The sequence below is a fragment of the Eutrigla gurnardus genome (genome assembly GCF_963514095.1).
Source record: "Eutrigla gurnardus genome assembly, chromosome: 17".
Taxonomy (NCBI): Eukaryota; Metazoa; Chordata; class Actinopteri; order Perciformes; family Triglidae; genus Eutrigla; species Eutrigla gurnardus.
In genome coordinates, this window is record NC_139928.1 from 12,956,619 (window position 1) to 12,970,827 (window position 14,209).

Genomic DNA, 14,209 nt, shown 5'->3' on the forward strand with positions numbered 1-14,209 from the left:
ACACACACACACACACACACACACACACACACACACACACACACACACACACACACACACACACACACACACACACACACACACACACACACACACACCCCTCTCTCTTGCTTCCTCCAAGACTCTCAGCTGCTGAACAGCTCAGCCTGTAATTATGGCTGTCATCAACAGCCCCTGACTAGCGGCTATATTTACTGAAGAACCAGCACACACACACACACACACACACACACACACACACACACACACACACACACACACACACACACACACACACACACACACACACACACACACACACACACACACACACACAGATACATAACAAGGTATTTATAGCAGTCACCAATCAAAATCACAGCAACAGGTAATTTAGCATCAGGCTAATCTGCAACATCGGCTCTAATCCTCCAAAGAATTTTCTCAGCAAGCAGAAATTTAATTCTGTGTCAGGAACAAAGTAACATGTGCATTTTTATTAACTCAAGGTCATAACTATAATGTCAGCAAATTTAATTATCCAGCTTTTCCTGTTGTTTGACATTCTTGAATAGCTTTTCCAAGCTGAAAAACACTTATTTTGGTCTCAAGACGTTATTGTAAAGCTCTTTTACGATATTAACTATAGATCCGGACATATAGTATAAAGAGTATTTTACCCAGGTATGTGCGCCCATTCATAAACCCATTCATGCAGATAAAGTTTAACTGAAGCCAACCTCCACCGACCTCCCAGCAGAGAAGTTTCTTTCCTTCCGTAACAGCGACAACTGCTGTTGGTCACCACCATCGATCTCCGCCTGTAGCGTGGCATTAAAACAACCTCACTGGCTCTACCACCACATCTATAATCTCTATTTTACTGCTGGTCTTTGTCTTTTGCTCTCCACGTTTCCATCGTCTCTGCCTGACAACGTCCAACCGCTAAACCAGGATGAGTCAGAAAGGCCACATGACCAGAGGGCAGGGAGGTCGAGGCAAAGGGATGTACAAGCACAGCTGACGGTGTGTATATATGTGTGTTAGAGTGAGAGTGTGTGCTAAAATGAAAATGCTGCCTCCTCTCCGGTTACTAGCCCTGTGTAGGTTGACACATCGTTGGACTTCCCCGGTTGTAAAAGCCGAACTTGAATCTAAATTCTGTCAACTCAACGTTAGTTTGTGCTTATAGAGACATAAAGAAACACACTTAGAGTATGTGTGTTACTGCATTGCTTTCTAAATTGTCAATGAAAAGCTTCTATGTGTTTGTACAAAGTTGTACATTCTACTGTGTGTCTTCGGAGGGGAACCGCAGACTGTACGGCCCGGCTCCATGATGTGGCTCCTTTGGTCTGTAATGACAGGTTGTTTGTTGCAGGTAGAGCCTCTGCCTCTAGGGGCTCGGAGACACGTCATAGGCCTGCAGACTGCAGCCGGCTGCCAACAACATCATCTCACCAGTGACCTCACAAAGCAAAGACATCTGATATAGGATGCAATATTAATAATTCCTTCCCATCTTAATGATCTCTTAATTCTTTTTTTTTTATATATATTATAAGTTGAACAAATTGTTGGGGGGTTGTTCATAGTGACAAATCCATAGAGGACTATCAGATAACCCTGCAGACGATCATGATATCCATTCATCAGGTCATAAAAACACCAACAAATTAACACTAATGTTGCACCTGATAGTGGATGTACAAATAAACACCAGTTTACAAATAATTTGGCATTAATTAAAAAAAAAAAAAGTTAAGACCTGTTATGGACTTAAAAAAAAAAAAAAACTGTAAGGTGTACGTCAATTGAACAAACGTGATGCTGGCACAGAGAATGGGAGCACAAGTCTTGCACAAGCAGCCATCAATTATGGTCATAACTCATAAAAAACAGTAATACACGTGTGACCAGCTGCCCAGTGATGAGCCAAAATTGCTCTCCATATTTCCAGCAGGTTAACCCGTCTGTAAAGATTCATGGGTGGTCTGTTACGTTTCATGTGTTTAACAGGATAACCTCATTGTGAGGGAGCTTCCAAACCACTAAAGTGTAAACCCAGCACGCCCAGTGTTGCAGATTGTCATAGTAACCACATGGGAACTGTAAAGGAAAGGTTAGCCGTACAGTTGAACTGCCATAAGCATGTAAACATCATGTGACCAAAATAACCGAGACAAGGTTACTCTTACGGCTGAGACAAAAGAATGAAAGATTTCTACTCTTGCATCATCGGGCTTACTGAATGTTGCACCATTAAAAATTCACCTCGTCTCAAAATGCAAGGCTGCCTTTATATTCTCTCTTTTCTGTCCGTTCAATCTGCTGAAGATAATAATAATAATTTGAGTCGCCGGGCAAAAGTAGGTCAGTGGAGCCAACTGTCAGAAGAAGGAAGAGGGAGATGCAGAGCAGTAATATTCCAGCTACAGTAGGTCCCCTCAGGTCAGAGCTATTCCCAACATCGGCCACTGACGCACAACCTACAGTACTGTCGTGGCGTCGGTGTGTTGCAGCGCTGTGGACGGAGACCACATCTGTGGAGAGACATGGAAGTGTGTGTGTGTGTCAGTGTGTGCATGCTGAGGATGGAAGTGTCTGTGTGTGTGTGTGAGACCATGTGACCCTTTATTTTCTGGTCAAACTGCATATCCATCACTTAATTGTTTTCTTAGAATTTCTCATCAGTACAGCTGGTTTCAAATGAGTGATTCGACTAAATAGCTGCTGAAAATGACAGTTTTAATGGATCAAACAATAACTTAGCTGTAAATTGACCTTGTCTTATTTATGTCAACATGTACAAATATGTGTTTTGGATAATCTGACCTAAACAATTAGTCTATTATTGGCATAATGTGTTTTTTTAAGGGGATTTTTGTAAAATGTCATTTAAAGTCTTCCCAGTTCACACCATTTAACAACATGATTTCAATTATTTCTTGCGTCTCTCTATATACAGTAGATCCTAAACTGTCAGATCAGATGGTTCTCTGTGCTGATAAATCACCTCCCTCCCCTCTTACTGCTCACTGTGATCCTGAGCCTCGGTGGGCACCATGTGGGCTCAGAGGAGGATACGGTTTCCTGGGTTTTGCCTCACAAGGCAAGTACAGACAAGAGACTGGGAGAGAGAAATGGATTTGTGAAACCTGACCTGGCTTCTAATCTTGCAGCCTCCTCCAGCTCTGTATATCATGCTAATGTCAGTGTGTGTGGGGGGCGTGTCCTCCGTTTCACCCTCTGGGCAAGAGTTGAAAGCCTCGACTGTAGAAGTGAGATAGATTTCATGTCATCAGCATGATAATATAATTAGGTCTCCGCAAAGCTCATATTTGAAGTCGTGATTTAATTATAACATACATAACAAACTCACGACTCCATGAAATGAACTACAGATGTGATCTGGATGAAATGAACAAACCTCCGATTCAAATAAGCATCCAATTCAATCGTATCCTCGTTCTTTAGCATGAGCATTTTATCATAAGATACATACATGAGGTTAGACGTGTTAGATGTCAATTAAATGTAGGTTAAGGCTTTAGCTGGTAATGTAGCTAAACTCCTAGATAATAGGGAATGCATTCATTATTCTATATAAGCAATAAAAACTATAAATAACGGATAACTTTTTGAGTAATATGTATGTTGATCTTCTCATGTTGTCCAGAGTCAAGTCTCTATTTGACCATGTGGGGAGATGATTAAATATACGGAAGCTAATTTAGGATAAGAATTTGTCTCTAGAAGCCAGGCAAGCAGTCATGACTTTCAAAAATAAAAGCGTCTGTAAGTAACTAAGGCCCATCATGATAGTGTGCTCTGGGGCCCATCGCTGGTTATGTTGCAATCCATTGCAAGTCGGAAGTCGACTGGAATACCAACTTGAATGACTACATTTTACTCACTTTTACACGTGTGACATCACAAAAAGTTACTAAAATCAGGTGTAAGATAAAAGCTTCAAAATAAAAGCCTATTTATGTCATCCAAACAAAGACCTAGTTATATATCTATAAGCCGAGTTTTACAAAACTAACTTTTCAGGTAATGCGGAGCTCAGTTTTAGCATAAATACCTTTTCTTTGTATCGCCTCTTGTTTCTTAGATTACCAGAGGAATGCTGCCCTACCACTTGTTCCAGGAAAAGCTCCTGCAGCTTCCTGAGGAAATGAGAAATTTGGTGTTTTGTGACATACCTCCTTTATAATAAGCGTGCATGTCGTGTCATGCCTTTGCCGGCTCATTTGTTCCCTCCTTAAATCTCAGAACATTAAAGGAAAAAACCCTTTGGCAATGTCTGGAGCGAAGGCTTAAAGCGCACCAGTGAAAACACTACATCAAAGCGTTAACCCCATTCAAGTTACCTACAAACCCCTCCCCTTTATTTAATTGCATATCTAATCTACATCTTGGTAGTAAGTGAAAACATTCTCAAAAATCTGTGGAGGGACACTGGCTGAATGGAAAACTCCCTTAAAGTCTGGGGGATTGGCATGTCATTGTGCCAGAATAGGTGTCAAAAACCAAACAAACAATAGCGGTTAAGCCCGGCAATTAGTGGTTTTGTCATGTAATTGGTAGTTAGTGGAGGAGTGGAGACGCATCCTATTGCACAAGAAACATTCCTGCATCAGAGCAGATGAACTCAGTCACAATTGCGTTAAATAAAAGGGATTTAGTTCAGTTCAACACATGAAACCACAAAGCAGCAGCATACAACCCTTTTAAAAGTCAAGTTACACATTATGTGTTTCTTGATTTCCCAGCAGCTTCTCATGTGTGACTACGGGCACATCTGTCATGCTTTGTGACCTGACCCAGTTAGTCAAACGCAGGTTTATTGAGACAGCAAACACAGGCGCTTCATTCCAACCACCGACTTCATAATCAACTAGATTTTTGCTGCCATTAAAGCCCTTCTAGTGCAGCTTTCCTCCGGGACGCACTCCTCTTGTGTACTTTGCTTGCTCTGTTTGCCACAGAGCTGCCGACCACATGAGTAGAGTAGCAGAGCAAAATCAAGCCCTTTAAATCACGCAGGAGGAGGAAGAAGGCGTTAAAGTGGCCATTGTGTTTATTTTTGCCTCAATGAAGCTGTTGTGCTGTGCGTGTGTGTGGTAAAGTGTGATAACAAGGGAAGAAAGCAGAGTTTGTGTGTGGGGAAAAACACTTCATAGCTCTAGTTTCTGTAAGATCTAAATGGAATTGTTCAGGTCAGGTGGGAGTTGATGCAGAGGTGATTTTGCAGGGGTTCGTGGGTAATTGTCAGGGGTGAACTGAGACTGTGTACCATCCTGTGGTCACGCAGCATCTAACCTTTCCAGTTGTGGGCAACCACATCTTGTACACTCCCTTTTTATAACCATAACTCTGACGTCAGGGCCCCATTAGGGTTATGCTTGTAGTTGCACTGCTATAACTGTGATGTCTGTTAGTTGTTTCCTATTGTCTTCATATTTTATTTTATTTCCATACTAGCAACTCCATCAAAAGATTATCACATGACATCAGATTCCCTTATTCTGTGAAACATCTATTATATGAATGAATATGAATAAAGCTGGATGATTGTAAAGCATGTTAGCATGGTCACTGTGAGCATGTTAGCAAGCAGAGCTGAGTCTAATTTCCATGCTCCAGATTCAGAAAAGAAATATGCAACAATTGGGGAAAAGCCAAAAAATTATCATATTAATGTATAATGTATTTCCTGCCTTGTGGGGTTCAGGCCCCCAGGTTGGGAACCACATCACATAAGACTGTTGCAAAATCACACATGCCACAACTTCAAGCTGCGTTCACTCAACACTGAATCCTAATGCTGTAGAAAATATTAAAGATTTGCAAACCAACTACTAATGAGGAAACGAATGATTTACAAAGAAAATAGACCCGTGGAATTCAATTTGCATTCAGCACAACATAACATACAATATAATTTATAAATTTGAACAGATAAGTGGTCTACATTCTGCATCCTTCAGCCATGTCTGTGAATAAACACACAGATGCCTGCTGGCCAACCACCACATGAATCCGTGCCCTCTGATTGGACGGTTTGTTGCAGAGAGTCATATGGCAACATACCTCCTAGCCGTGTTGTTCAAAGGGAACGTCACGTTACCGTCGGTGTTCTCAGTCAGAAGTGGGTCAGTGGAGGCATTAACATACATTACACACCAAATGATGCAATATGTGGGGATATCCTAGCGCTCACTGTCCACTCATTGTCAGCAGAGCTGCTGCAGAGCACTTTATTAATGTGTACAATACAAACAGCTGGTGTGCAATTAGACACTTTTATAAGCAATTCAATTGTTAAAGAACAGTTCGATGTTGTGGATAATACGCTACAGCATTCAATATGAAAATATGGGAGCCAGCAGGCTGTTAGCTTAGCTTAGCATAAAGACTGGAAACGGGGAAGTAGCTAGCCTCGCTCTGTCAAAAGGTAACACGTAGCAAAAGGAATGCATTACAGTAATGTATTACTTTTAGCAAATGACTAATAGGATTTAGCAATATTATAACATTTACTATGTCAAATAATGTGTTACCACCTGAAGTGTGATTATTGTTTTCCATTCATATTTTTTCATGCATTCACACTGTTCCACTCCTGACACCAGATATTTTGTCGAGATGTTGTTGTCATAGAAACAAAATGCATGTGGATTTATAACGAACTGAAATACACTTGCGCTGCTGTGCTTTCATTCCGGCTTCGGAACAATATCACCCTCTCCATTTAATAATGCCTCGTCGTACTTCTGCAGTTATTTGGGTGAAAGTAACGCAAAACCCTTAAAAGGGCATTCCTTTACACTGACAGTAGTATTGTTATGTAATACGCTACTTTGAAAGTAAAATGTAATATATTTAATTCTCAAAGTAACTTGCCCAACACTGCCCACCAGAATCTTTAAAGCTCATATATCATTTGTAGAAATGATGGTTAGCAGTTTCACAGGGGGGGCTTTGTGTGCTGGACTATTTCTTGGCTCTGAGCGGAGATTCTAAAAATATCCATGTGTGACAAAAGTGAGTTCATCAGACCTGCGTAGCTCGCTCCTCATCTCTGCTTGAGGCAGCGTCAAGCTACATTGCCCCTCCTGGTATAACACACTGAAATCTACCACCAAACTGTTGGTGGCCAAGGTGCATCATGGGTAATGTAGGTGCCAAGAATAGAAAAGACAATATCCCCACTTCTGCTGCATCGTGTGAACTGTCCAATATGTTGGAATGGATGTATGTTATAAAAGTATGTTGCTAAATTGGTGGACTTTTAAACACAGAAACACACATGTGACATGATACGTGCTGATCTATGAAACACTGGTCAGAGATCACTTTTGTAATGGCTGCAAAAGAGCAGTCAATAATTATTCAACCATGGCATCATTTCCTCTTTTCTCCTTTCTATCTCTGTATGATCATGAGTCGGTTCCTGCTTTAACTCTACTGCTCATCACTCTTCTAGGACACAACTAAAGATAGGTTATGATTACAGCTAGTTTTTAAATAAAAAAAACACTGTGGTGCTCAAAATCATCTGCCTGTTATACAAGAACGCCCACACTGCAGAGGACATGGCTGCTCTGGGCTTTCTAAAAAAGGGTAAAAGTTTAAAAAATCCAGAAATAAACTCTGCACTGGAGAAACAGAAATAAGTCAAGGATTCATTACACGACTAATTATTACAATTGCTGCAACTACTGCTTAAAACTGTTAGCAGTGGCATACTGAAGCGTTTCTTCCTCTTAATAGAAACATTTATTGGTGAGAACCTTTTAGCATCAGTGTGTATCAGAAGCTACTCAACCACGCAGAAAACTACGCCACCTACACAGCTGAAGAGATCCCTCTGGGCCACACTTCAACCACCACTTCTGCCCTCGTCTTAACCCCGATCACCACCACAAGTCACAAACCAACCAGTGTGACCTCACTGTGATCCTCCGGCAGCAGTCCCAGCCCACCTGTAAACCCACGCCTGCTTTCACACTTTACGGCCGACCCCGTGGCAAGCCTTACCGTCCTCGAAGAAGACGTCCTCCGCTTCCTCGCGCATCATCTCATCCAGGTCATCCTCCGCAATGTCGGTCACAGCCATCACTATTCCTCTTCTTCCTCTTCCTTCTTCTTCGTCTCCTCCTCTCCCCCTCGTCTCCCTCGTCTGACTAATCGGAGCTTCAGAGAGAGTGACTGGGCTGTAAAATTGAATCAACGCCGGCTCGGCCTCTTCCCTTCAGGCGACAGTCCGATCACTGGCAGGCTCCTCGCTCAAGTAGCAGAGGACTGGGACTGAGCTGAGATTCAGCTCTCTGCACAAGGATGTGTGTGTGTGTATGTGTGAGCGTGTAAGTGTCAGGTGAAGTGTGTGAGAGCATGTGTGTGTGTGTGTGGGTGAGAGAGAGGACTCCCAGCGACCTTCACTAAGTTGCAGCAACAGTGCTGATTTCATAATATCCTGTGCAAAGCTGAAGTGAGAGTGTGCTGTTTGGAGAGCACTTGTATGAGTAAGTGTGCGCATGTGTGTGTGTGTGTGTGTGTGTGTGTAGGGGGGAGGGTCAGTGGTGTGTGCATTTGTGTGTGTCCATTTGCACAGTAAGGTGCACTACAGTGAGTCACTTTGAGTGGATGGTGATCAACAGGCATTATTAGATTCTATATTTTGAGCAAGCAAGGACATGTAAAAAAATGGTGTGAAAATGTGTGTGTGTGTGTGTGTGTGTGTGTGTGTGTTTGTGTGTGTGTGTGTGTGTGTGTGTGTGTGTGTGTGTGTGTGTGTGTGTGTGTGTGTGTTTGTGTGTGTGTGTGTGTGTGTGTGTGTGTGTGTGTGTACGTGACGTGACGTATGAGATGCGGCCACACTTGTCATTCCTTCACAGCTCACTAGGAATCATGGGACCGCACTGATTGCTCTCTCTATTTTTTCACTTGGCCCACACCAAGGGGGCCTCGGCAGAGCTGATAACGTCTGCTGCTGCTGAGAGTCCCCATGGTGCCACACACACAGACACACACACACACAGACACACACACACACACACACACACACACACACAGACAGACCTGCACTGAAGAAGACTCTTTTATAATCATAGTATTTACATTTGGGACTTCTGCATTGATGATGATATTTCAGTCACAGAGGTACAGTACGCACCGGTGTTTTCGAAACATTAATATGAGGCAGATTTGAACAGAGTGCAGGTGGTTTGATGCCACATACTGCTGTTTAAGATGTTTTCCATCTGTCTACAGCGTGCAGTTTCTCTGACTCACACCTCATTTACACAAACCAATTCCCAACCAAAATAGAAACCAGGCCCAAAAGTCAATTCATTATCACTTCTCCTTCAGACTTCCTCTCCGCTGCCAACGCCTCCCTTTAAGGGCCGAGCTCAAGGGGCCGAACCCGGACACGGACTCATTTTCACTGAGGCTAGTCCAAACAGTTCAGATGCATCACATCTATGAAGAGGTGGGGTACATACGAGGAGGGTGTGAGAAATAGACTACAGAGAGAGTAGTTGTGCATGTGTGTGTGTGTTACTCTGTAGTTTAACGAGGGAATAGCGTCGAGGGTCACTGCTGAGCTGACAGCGGTGCTTTAGGTCACCAGTGAGGAGCGTCACTGCTAAAAGCTACTGATTCTGACAACACATTCTCACTCCCATATGTCAAATACCACAGCTCGGTCAGAGCTCCCGAACTTCAAACTATGACGCTCCACGTCGTCCCCTAGGGTCAGTTTTGGACGTGTCTGTAAAACGCTTGTTACATGCATAGAGTCTTTTCAAAATAATCTTCCATCTTTACACATTAATTTGACTAACGACTCACGTGACGTAACGGGCGCATTTAAAAGCAACACATGTTGACCATGTTGTGCAGATCAGAGCAGGTATGTGCACTAAAGAGTGCATCCATGCTTCAGCGTCAGTGACTAGGCTGCAGTCAGTATTTGATGCATTGAATGAGGATGGGTTGGAACTGAACACCTCTAGTGGTGCAGGAGCATCTTGGTTTCACAGAAGGGGAATCGTGCCAACTAATTAAAATCATCCGATAATCAATTTATCCGTTAAGTCATGCAAAAATAAATACATTAATGTTTTTCTGACATTTAATCAGTTAAATGATTGAAAAAAAAACACACACCCTGCTGAGAGTATGGAAAGAAACAATATTCAGAGAGTACAGTATTATGCAAATTAAAATCAGAAAAGGAACAACTTTAAGAGGGCAGAAGCTACTGAGGAAATCCACAAACTTGAAGGAAGAACTTTGCGAGCAGCAACAGGAAATTACACAAAGTTTTGTAATAAATTGCATAACAAAACTATTTAGAACCATGAGGATGCAGAATGGACTTCGTGCAAACACTGAATGTAAATGTCCTCTAACCAACGTGGTGGTTCATTGTTTGGACTTTGTTCTCTGATCCTGATGCACAGTAAAGCCCATTGTCTTATGCAGATCCGTCCCACTCCCATCTGTTTCGCTGCTTTAATCATCACATGATCTGCTGACTGTATCATGGTTTATGTGCAAAACAGGTTTGGGATTAAAACCCAGAGTTATTCTCTGGTGCAAAAAAAATGCTGCGTGCTGTTGTGAAAAGTTCCCAATCTCAGCATTCACAGACAACTTTTTTTCAACAACTCAGCAGCAGTTTCTCACTATTAGCTACTTTACAAACAAGCAGTGCCAGAAAACGGGGTCACGTTTGGGCTGAATTTGCCCGGCTGCATTTCAATGACTGGGTACATTGTTGTCACTAGCAGAGAACCCCCCCCCTTTCTTCGGGAAATGCAAACGCATGCTGCTGTGATGCAAACACACAATGTCACACACACACACACACACGTGCATATAATAATTCTTAACAATGCCACCAAAACGCCGCACGGACAAACAGACAAGAACACACATACACAGTCGTTACTCCGCCACTGCAAAGAGGAGGACAATCAGACCCGCTCAGTACAATGGTGCTGTTTGAATGGGGTCAAACAATAGAGCTCTTTGGCATCTGAATCGAGCCAGATGATGAGTATCCCAGGAGGCTGAATAGGCGGCTTCAGCCTCCTACACACTCGCTCCTCTGGCCCTGATAATATGCATCAGTGCGCCGCCTGTTACTGGGGACTAAAATATCCGTTATTAGCATGGAAGCGGCAACTCATTAGCATCCAGGCTAATTCTACGGTGCTAGCTAATTTGCAAGTATGCAGCCTCTTGGAAAAGAAACTAGAACATAGAGGGAGTAAGATGACAGTTTTATACATTAAACATTTAGGTGTTCTCACATTATTTTCTGTCAACTATTCTGGGATTGAACATCTTAACATAAAGTACAAAGAACATTCAGTTTGAACTATTCACAGAATTAAAAAATAATGACAACTTAGCTTTGACATATTTTAAAAAGCACAATTTAAAATAAAATCCTTCCCTTATGAGTTTGTCAGATCACCAAGTTTAGAAAGGAGTTCTGCCTACTTTCTTGTGTCTAAACTAACTCATGCATGAAAGTGATTAATGTTCACAGCAGGTTATTTATGTTGAGCTCCAGGGCGGCAGCTACCACGGAGGACATGGAGTTCATGTCCTGGATTATTTTGGATTTGATATTTAAAGTCTTTATTTTACCACCAGGATTGTATTTCTAGCAGTTAGCATGAATCCAAAATTATTTTGCTTTGTAATGGGAAATTAAATGTATTGAGCAGTTAAGTTGATCATTTTATAGATAATTTTATGATCCTGCTGGACTCTTGAGTAAACAAACCAGAAGATTTTCAAAATGGGATTTCAAGCCAATGCATAGTTATTAAAAAAGGCAATAAAGATTAGAAAATATACACCCATCACACAATTGGATATTGTTGCAGCACAAAAAGACGATTCATAAATCCTGTAGAAACTGGATTTCCGAGTACAGGGAAGTTGAGTAACAGCGTGTTGTAACAGCATGTCAGCCGAGGCTCGGACTGCCCAGACGTATCAAATGCACAGAGAGGCGAGTGGGTGGGGAAGTTTAACGAGGGGACAGGATGGAAAACCATGACAAAAACTTCTTGATGTCAGCATGACTTCCTCTGCCAAACCATGACAGGAGTGGGTCCAAGGTGATGGAAACAGAGGCAGAACAGAGAAATAACGGAGGATGGTGCAGTTCAGCTCTTTTACAGTTCCCACCGAATTATTACAATGTGAGTGAGTGTCGAACAGGATGATGGGTGGCAGACATAAGAAAACAAAGAGATAGATGACCTCTTTGGACATTTTCTCTGCAGGCCGATGCCTCTAAGAAGGATGACAAAATGGGATGATTGTGGAGAGGCGCCTGGTTACCCTGGTTACAATAATGAGGGCATTGCGTGGTAAATCCAATTTGCCATGGCACCCTCTGACTCATTTGAGGTCCAACGTGCGCAAGTTAGGGTTTGAGTGTGATGCGCTGTGGCTTAGTGTGTCTGATAGAGGACGACCATAATGTACCATACTGTAGCCCATAGCGCACATACTCATGCATGTACACACACACACACACACACACACACACACACACACACACACAGGAAATATAAACTTGACATTATTTTCCTACAAGAAGTTAGAATCACAGCAAACGCACAAGCAGGTAAAACCTAAATTATCCAAATCTTAGACTCGAGAATGGCTATGATGAATATAAATGAGATCTGCTGCATAAAACAGCAGTGCAATCAGTGTGAATCACTGATTCAAATACCAGGAGAAGTCTTTCACCAGAAAAGTAGTCCGTGCAAACAAAAGAGCAACAGAACGTATGAACTATCAAATGAGTCCTGAATTTAAAACAGCTTTTAGTTCAAACTTCACAGTTTCTTAGCAGCACAAGCACGTTAAATTATTCAGGCAAACACCAGCTGGACAAACAGGCAGCCTGTAATTGTTTGGATGTTTGGGATGTATTAGGAAGAGATGAAAGAAAACAGCTAATAAAAAAGCAGGAAGAAGATATACCTACTGTAAGCATATTGATATCTTATCATCTTAATGTGGTTGTATGTCCTGACTCTGCGGTGCATCATGTTAACGAGTCCAGCAGACGCCCTCTGACAGTGTGAAGCCTACAACTTCTTTTGTGCTGGCACCGATTTCTATTTTTGTGCCTCTCTCCCCGTCTCTCCCTGTCCCTATTGTATTTTGTCTTTCTGTTCCACAATTGGATCCTTTTCCCTGGTGCTCATTCACTCCTTGCCTTTCCGTCTCCATCCCAGAGTGCACGGAGGGCATCAGACAATGGCAGCGATACAGCGGCTGCACAGCAGCTGTGCAGACTGGCACCGACGACGTGGCAGCACCCACGTTGTGTCCTGCTTGCTGCCGGCTAAACCTGAAGGGAAGCGATAACAGGCAGCTGGAGCACTCAACCGTCCGAACCAGCGGACCGAAGCCTTATATCTGTTCATTTGTCTCTGACCCTCAATATCAAATTTATAGAGAGGAACTCAAGACAATCTGGGGGGGATGATCTCATTAAAAGATCTGCTGTAGCAGCAAAGTGCTTTCATAAAGAGTCGATCGGGTATGATGGATTGGTTCCAAAAAACAATAACTGCAAATGTGTGAGGAACAGATTTAATGATGTGATTATCAGTTGTAAACAAGCATCACAAGGTGACGCATCATAAACTTACAAAAGTTGCTACAGGTTGCATTACAAAAAGCCACGTGCAGAACCAGCACATCCACTGTGGAAGCTGGTCCAGGAAGTTCATTCATTATTCCATCATTTCGTAAAAACATTTTTAACAGGGAGACATTTTTGTCTGCTTCCCAGAAGCCAGATGACATGGCGTTGCAGCAGGGTGGGGCAAGAACATGGCAGGAACTGTGAAAACCACAGTTTCCTCTCCCACGCCACTCAGCACATCACCACGCCTTCCAGCATATTAAAGCCAACACCTGCTGCCGGCAACAAGGGGAAGTGAACTTACAAAACTAGGAAATACAATTGATGCAATGTGTTCTAGAGGGGCATTGGGACTCGACAATATGACTGTCGCTGATATTGTTTGACCTGTACCACAATGCATTGCAGGCATGTGGTCATCAGGTATGTACACGCTTACGGGTCGAATATCATTCAACAGATAGATAGGCAGAGGTGTGTGGGTGCATGTATAGATTAAACAAATTCTTCCTTGAGAACAGG

The 14,209-nt window shown here is 42.5% G+C and overlaps 1 protein-coding gene across 3 annotated transcripts in view; it reads right to left on the reverse strand.

Annotated features, from left to right (window-relative positions):
• The window catches only part of ripor2 (RHO family interacting cell polarization regulator 2), a 48,199-nt gene extending 39,789 nt beyond the window's left edge, over nucleotides 1–8,410 (reverse strand). Inside the window, exon 1 of one of the 3 annotated variants that reach the window (XM_084031537.1) lies at nucleotides 8,029–8,410. In XM_084031537.1, coding sequence (XP_083887663.1) covers nucleotides 8,029–8,107 — 79 coding nt within the window. In that variant the 5' untranslated portion in view covers nucleotides 8,108–8,410. The remainder of the gene's footprint in view (nucleotides 1–8,028) is intronic. The other 2 variants (XM_084031538.1, XM_084031539.1) reach the window with 2 other exon arrangements.
• Between the last annotated feature and the right edge of the window lie 5,799 nt (nucleotides 8,411–14,209).